The sequence below is a fragment of the Phoca vitulina genome, unplaced genomic scaffold (assembly GCF_004348235.1).
Source record: "Phoca vitulina isolate PV1807 unplaced genomic scaffold, GSC_HSeal_1.0 scaffold96, whole genome shotgun sequence".
In the NCBI taxonomy this organism is placed as follows: Eukaryota; Metazoa; Chordata; class Mammalia; order Carnivora; family Phocidae; genus Phoca; species Phoca vitulina.
Window position 1 is genome coordinate 2218862 of NW_022589799.1, and position 6445 is coordinate 2225306.

Here is a 6445-nt window from a genome sequence, read left to right on the forward strand (position 1 = left end):
CCCCTGTCCTTTGCCCACCTCTGCCTCCTGAGAGATTAAGGAACTCCCCCACTCTCAAGAGCCCCAAAGGAAGACCAGAGGTGGGATTAGAAACTTTAATTTCCAGGTATATTGAGCAAAAAAATATAACCCCAACAGCAACAAGTCTTTTTCCTAAGGGGAGGTCCTGCCCTATATCTAGGGAAAAGGACATAAAGGTAAGGGGGTGGAGGACTTTGGGGGTTACATCCCCAACTTCCCCTACAACTAAACACAGTTTGCTGTCTGCATTGTCAACATAGGGTTGTCCTGATCTATAGGTTTTGAGAGGTCGAAGGCTATCTGCTCTTATTCCACGAACAAGAGCCTGTCCGTGCCTCTCTGTAGGGGCTGTCTGGAGGAAGGAGGGCTGTCTGCCCACTACTCCTACAGTATTTTCTGGCCAGTCCCTGCAGCTCATTTTAGAAGCTCCCTGATTGGCATGAGGGGAAGGCATCCATGATGTCGGTGAGGGAGTCTATGCCTCTGTGGCTCGTGCTGAGGTGAAGACCACGCTTTTCCGGTTTCCTAGCCTCTTCTTCCTGGAAGGGGGAATGGTTCATGGAAATGACTAGTGTCCTAGGTGAAACAGATTAAAGATGGAATAGAGTGATTTTCAGTAGAAAAGAAAGGACCGAAGGAATGGAAAGTAGGACCTCACCGAATCTTCCTAGCGATGAAATAAACAGCCAGTAGAAGACAAAGACAGCCAACCAAGATCCCCACTCCTAAACTCAGCATTTCACCTGAGAGAAACACAGAAGATGTCATCCTAGGACTAACATAGATACTTAGACCTTCCCTCACTCACTGTGGAGCGCCACTTCCCTCCCCCACACCTGGTTCAGGCTGTCTTACCTGTAGTATACGAGGATCTCGCTGTAAGGGAGGAAGACATGGGTCAGTGGGACTTGAGCTCCCCATCCCAGCTGGGAGCAGTACACTATGCCTCGATGCTGGGGGAGATCATCACCTGGCACTCGGGTTGGGGGTATTGCCAGTCCAAGCAAGTCCTAGAAACTCCTTCCCGTCCTAGCCTTTCTTTTCTTCCCAGAGGCTCCCTAGTTCCTCCCAACGAGTCCCCCAATTTCCCATCTCCTTTTCCAAGCCCTGTGCAGTCACCTTGGATGAAAGAAGCAAAGACTGTTCGCTGATTGAGAGGCTGGGGGGCTCGGTAGTTCCGTACCAGGAGCTTAGAGGGCTCCTCTTCTGTGGAGAACAACGTCTCCTGAAGCTCTTCCAGCTGAGGAGTAGAAGAGTGGGATTAGGGGAGGAGTGTCACTCACTTTGTGGAATGGGAAAGGGTCTGAGGTTATGTCTCTGCTGCCTCACCTCTCCACCACTCACCTGTCCCATCGAAATCTGAGCCCTTCGATGGAAGACTGTCCAGAGCACACTCTGGTAGCAGGGGGGTGTGGTGAGCGAGCCGTTGTAGCGGAAGAACTGGTCCAGCTGTGGGGGGAGCAGTTCTCCCACGTTGAAGGGAGGCACTGAAGTCTTCTGATCTGGAGGAGATCAGACTAGGACTCCTGTTCCCCTCACTGTACCCCAGCTTACCTAGATAGCGCTCCCAGAAGCAAAGCCCCCGGCCCCTAACTCATTGTCATCCCAGGCTTCATAGGCCTTTTTGGGGAAGTGCCCCCGAAGTCTAATCTCAGGCTCACCTTTATGCCTAATTTCATGCAAGTGACTCAGGATGTGTTCATAAACTGGATTCTTGGTCTCACCCACCTGGGAAGGGAGAGAGTTGGGGATGAGTCCGTGTTTGGAGTAAGACGTTCACACATGGAGTAAACGGTCAGAGTGGGTTGCTCACTAGCCTAGGGAGGGAGAGCAGCAAAAGACATGGGCAGAATAGGACTGAGGGGGGCAGAGAGAGGGCGAGAGACCTGGGAGGGACTGGGGGCCACTGACCTCAATGAGGATGCCCAAGACAGCCAGGCCCTGAGGCTTCGGAGCGGCCTCACTCAAGCTGTCATAGGAATCAGAATCATAATGTACAATGTGGAGCTGAGGGAGAGGAGAGGGAATGAAATCATTTAATGTTTCTCCACTACCCCTTCCCAAAAGCTTTGACCCTAGCCACCACCACCTCCACCTCCAGCGTGCCCTAAACCTGTCCCACAAAGGCTGGCCTCATCCTCCAAGTATGACTCTTCTCAGTTTCCAGATCCTTCCATTCTCTGGCACCAACCATGCCTGTCACTATGTCCCAGTCCAAGCTTTGCTCCCTGGTACCTCCGCAGCTGTGGCTTCACTGTTGATCTGGTGCTCTGATCCGCCCAGGGACCCTGTCTCACCCCAGTGCAGGTGGAGCTGGGCAGCTACATATTTTCGAGGAAGTCCCTCCAGATACATGGTAGGGGGCAGAGAGAGTTGCACTGTGAGGAAAAGAGAGCAAGCTAGGGTTGGTGGAGGAGTGTGGCCACATTCCCACCCCTCCGATGCCACTGCTCCTTGGGAGACTCGGGCCAGCCTTTTCTACCTCCCTCCCCCAGTAGCACCCAGTCCTTCCCACCACTGCTTTTCCAGCATAGCTCTCCCTTTCTCAGTGAGGATCAAGTTGATGTTATGATGCTGAGTCCACCCTGATTGTAGACATTCACTCCCCACCTTTGGCTTTAAGGAACCACATCCCCATTCTCACATGTCTGAATTTGTAGATGAAGCCTTCTAGGAATTTAGAAGTTAGGCAAATGCTTCTTTTCCCTGACTCCTAAGATTGGAACTGGAGTTTACACCTCCTTGGAGCCTGGGCTTTTTACCTGTGTGGCCATTGTTGTGCAGGTCCAAAGGCTCAGTGCTAGGCTGGTCATATCCATGGGGCTGCAGAGCGGGCAACTCAGGGTCAAAAGTCACACTGTCTGTCTGGATATTGATGGGGGATTGGGCATTGCTTCCACACTCAGGGTAAGAGGCTGGCCAGTGGTCTTGACCATGTGGGCCTGGTGGGGATTACCACGGACATTTGTCCTGCCCTCCAAGCCCCAGCCACCCTTCAGGAACTACCCCCCCCCAACCCTGGCGAAGACCCCAGTTGTGCAGGGCTAGGTGAGGCAGGGGTTCCTGCTGGACTTTATGCGGCAGCACCCTTCACCGTCCCTGAGGCAGTGATGACTCCCCAGCTTTCCTGATAGACTACTCCTGATAGAGTAGTGGCTTTTACTTACCTGTAATTTGGGGACAAAAAAGCTGAATGAAAGGAAAAGGGGATGAATAGAAAACCTGCATGCCTGGAGAGGTGGGACTAGAACAGAGGCAGGAAAGCTGGGGAAAGAAAATGATCCTAGAAAGAGCAAGTCTCCTTGGGAGCCCCCTTATGAAGTGGCCTGGGGATTGCATTCCCTCTGCTGACTTCCCACCATTCATTTCTTGCTCTCACACAGGACCTTGCATTGACTCTGGAATTCGCTTGCTAGTCAGCAGTTCAGGGGACACCCCCACCAGGGTCACCAACTATCCTGCCAGACTCTTCCTCACCCCTGACCTCAGGCTCTGTCCCAATTCCAGATGCAAGGAGGATCTATGAGATCAGAAAAAGAGCCAGGAAGTGGATGGGCAGCTAAGCTCAGTGTTCCTTTCCCTACCTGGTTTCCTCTCCACTCCAGCTCCCTCATTCCCACACAGACTGACCGAGGACATAACTGGTCTTTCTGCTGAATCGGGGGTGGGGGTGGAGGGGTGGGGGCGGGATTTGACAGTTAGAACAGGGTCTAGGAGTCATAGACGTAAAAAGTTGGGCCGGGGGGCCTGGGGGGGCAGGAGGAGCTAGGGTCAGAAGCTAAAGAAGCTAAAGAAGCTAAAGGGAACTCCCCACACACTCGACAGCAGTCTTCCCGGCAGGTGAAGAGGTCCCAGTGTGGAAGGGGTAGCGGAAAGCCTTGGGTTCTGCGCTCACCCTCATATGTCCAGTGTTGACCTGCAAGGCAGAGAGAGCGGGGTTGCAGCCAGCGCAGCGGGGGGGGGGGGGGACACGACAGCGTGGGCCGGCACTCTCCCTCCCGCGGACGCTCTGTGCCGCCCCACCTCGCTCTGTTCTTTCTCCACCCTCCTCCGCGAGCACTTCCCGAAGGAAGCCCTGAAACCGGACACCTCGGCGGAAAGGTCGGGGGGCCGATTTAAAATCGCCGGCCGGGCAGTGCAGGCGCGTGCTGAGGAGAGGGGGAGGAGGAGGGGGAGGAGAAGGGGAAGGGAGTAGAGAGAGCCCGGAGACTAAAATTAACCTGGACCCAAAAGTGCAGCTTGCCCCGTCCTCACTGTTCTCCAGCCGGGGCCAAGCCAGTCCGACACTTAGAAGATTAGGGTGAGGTGAGGGCGTGGACAGAGGGTTTGGAGGAGAGGGACTAGAACGGGGGGGGGGGGGGGGGGGGGGGGGGGGGGGGGGGATGGTGCTACCCAGGGGAGAAGGGCCATTATTCATCTGCTCTGAAGCGTCGTGTCAGGCGCGTGAGGCGAGGCCCTTGGCTGTGAATTAGCAATGAAGTTCCTCCTAGGGTCCTAGCAGCTCTAAAGGAAGCTTTCCCCGTTAGCGGGAGCCTCTGCTTTCTAGATCCCCAGATGGCTAGGGAAGGTGGGAGTCGGGGCAGGGTCCCCGGCACGTTGAGGGTGGTGGGTGGCCCAGGCAGCCAGGCTGGCAGAGGCCGGCTGAAAGTGAAGCATTGTGTGTGGAAGGGAGAGCTGCCAGCCGGGTCACATGCCAGCCTCTCGTGCAGCCCTATCTCAGGCTGAAAGGCTGGGGGTCTGCTGGTCCAGTCTCACGCAGGGCCAATGGCTTGCGCCTTCCTGCCGCTTTCTCTGGATTATTCCAATGCTAGTTCAAATTCAAGCTCTGGGGGAAAAAAATTCGAAATTCCTTCCTCTCTCTCTCTTATTCTCAAATTCCTCAGACTTCTGAGATATCCTTGATCTCATCCTTAGGCTCTTGTTCTGACCCACCCCTTGGTTCAGACAACTCTGAAAAGCAGCCCAAGGGGGAGGGCTGGAGGCAGCCTCTCACTCACCAGCTCCATGGGACACTCAAGTCAACCTGAATTCCCCAGTTCCATTGGGCGCAGGCCGACAGCCTTGCTTTTCTCCTCCCACCAAATCCTCAACATGCTGATTCTTCATCTCTTCCTCTTCTTTCCCTGTTTTTTTCTTTTCCCTCAGATGCACTTTCCAGCTCTCCATTTGGCTGGCCCCCTCACCCCATCATCCTCCCTGCATTCCCCTGCTGTTCTTCAGGCCCTTCCCCTCACCCCCTGCTCTTCCAAGGGATCTTGATTACACACCTGCTGTGTACTGGATTCTGTGCTAGACCTAGAAAACACAAAAATAAGGGGTAGGGGTCCTGGGGACACTGTTGGGAGCACCCAGAAGCCTGTTCTCCCGAGTCCTCCTCATGTCCTGGGAGCTTCTGAAAGTCCTTGTAAGCTGTAAAGGGCCCAACAGTGTTGACTGTTATTGCTACTGCTTGCAGGGAGAAACTGGGAAACCAGTCGCCCCATAGAATCAAGAGTGGACATTGGCCATGCAGTTCATAGTTGGGGATCAGGGTCTGAGTTAGGAGGTGCAGGGGTATAGAGTCCTCTCTATTTTTTCACTCGCTGCCTCCTTGGCTCCCTAGTTGAGGGAGTTCGGAAATAAAGAAGGCCTGGGAGGGTTGCCTGGGACTAGGGCGGTGCAGGAAAGAGTGTGGAGAGCGATTCCCGCAGTGTGTGTACACATCCTGCTCCCCAGCTAGCTCCCCAACCCTCCCCCCATCCCCACAAACAGCAAGGCTGGACAAGCAAAGGGGGAAGAAGGAAAGTGCTCTTCTCCCCACTCCTCTCTCTTCCCCCACATCCCTGAGTCTATTATTCAAGCTCCTAGGCTTCCTTTTATAGCCCCCCCCCCCCCGCCCCGCTCCATTAAGTAAACCTAGAGCATGTGGACATCAGCACAGACAGACACACAGACATCCAGATGTACCTACCCCCTTCGGCAGCCAGGATCCAAATCACCTCCAGCAGGAGAGTGAAGAACAACATGGTATCCCCAGAAGAAGCAGGTACTGGGAGTTTGGGGACTAGAGGACTAGGGTTGGTGGAGAAAGAGGGGGGGGAGAGGGAGAGAGAGAGAGAGAGGGAGGGAGAGGGAGAGGGAGGGAGGGACAGAGAGAGAGAGTGAGAGAGGAGTTTCTTGGACCTGAGCTGATTGTATTTATCTCTTTTTCTCTTGCTGTCTCTGTGAGCTTCCAGAGGATTTGGTTTTCAGTAGGGTACCGAAGGGTTTTGGGTCCCTAGGACAAATCTCTCGCTGCCTCTCTCTTTTTTCATCTACCTCTACAGTCTTCACTCCACTTGCTGGCCAGCGACTTCACAGTCGCCTCCTGCTTTTAAGGTGGCTCTGGACGAGTGTTTGTGGTGGTGGTGCGGGGGGGGGGGGGGGGGGGGGGGGGGGGGGGGGG

At 54.6% G+C, this 6445-nt stretch overlaps 1 protein-coding gene across 3 annotated transcripts; it reads right to left on the reverse strand.

Moving 5' to 3' along the window:
* Positions 1–81: 81 nt before the first annotated feature.
* CA14 (carbonic anhydrase 14) lies at positions 82–6411 on the reverse strand. Of its 3 annotated transcripts, XM_032397138.1 has the most exons (12): positions 6319–6411; positions 5972–6072; positions 3917–3937; positions 2784–2963; positions 2257–2399; positions 1933–2028; positions 1683–1749; positions 1366–1523; positions 1141–1261; positions 877–897; positions 680–764; positions 82–560 (listed from the first exon to the last, which is right to left on the reverse strand). In XM_032397138.1, exons 2-12 carry the CDS (start codon positions 6024–6026, stop codon positions 497–499), a joined length of 1011 nt encoding a protein of 336 aa, XP_032253029.1. In that variant the 5' UTR covers positions 6027–6072; positions 6319–6411; the 3' UTR covers positions 82–496. The 3 variants fall into 3 exon arrangements, 2 of the variants coding, with proteins under 2 accessions (XP_032253029.1, XP_032253028.1); XR_004298478.1 differs by having other exon boundaries at positions 1205–1261; positions 5972–6398; XM_032397137.1 differs by having other exon boundaries at positions 5972–6398.
* Positions 6412–6445: the final 34 nt, after the last annotated feature.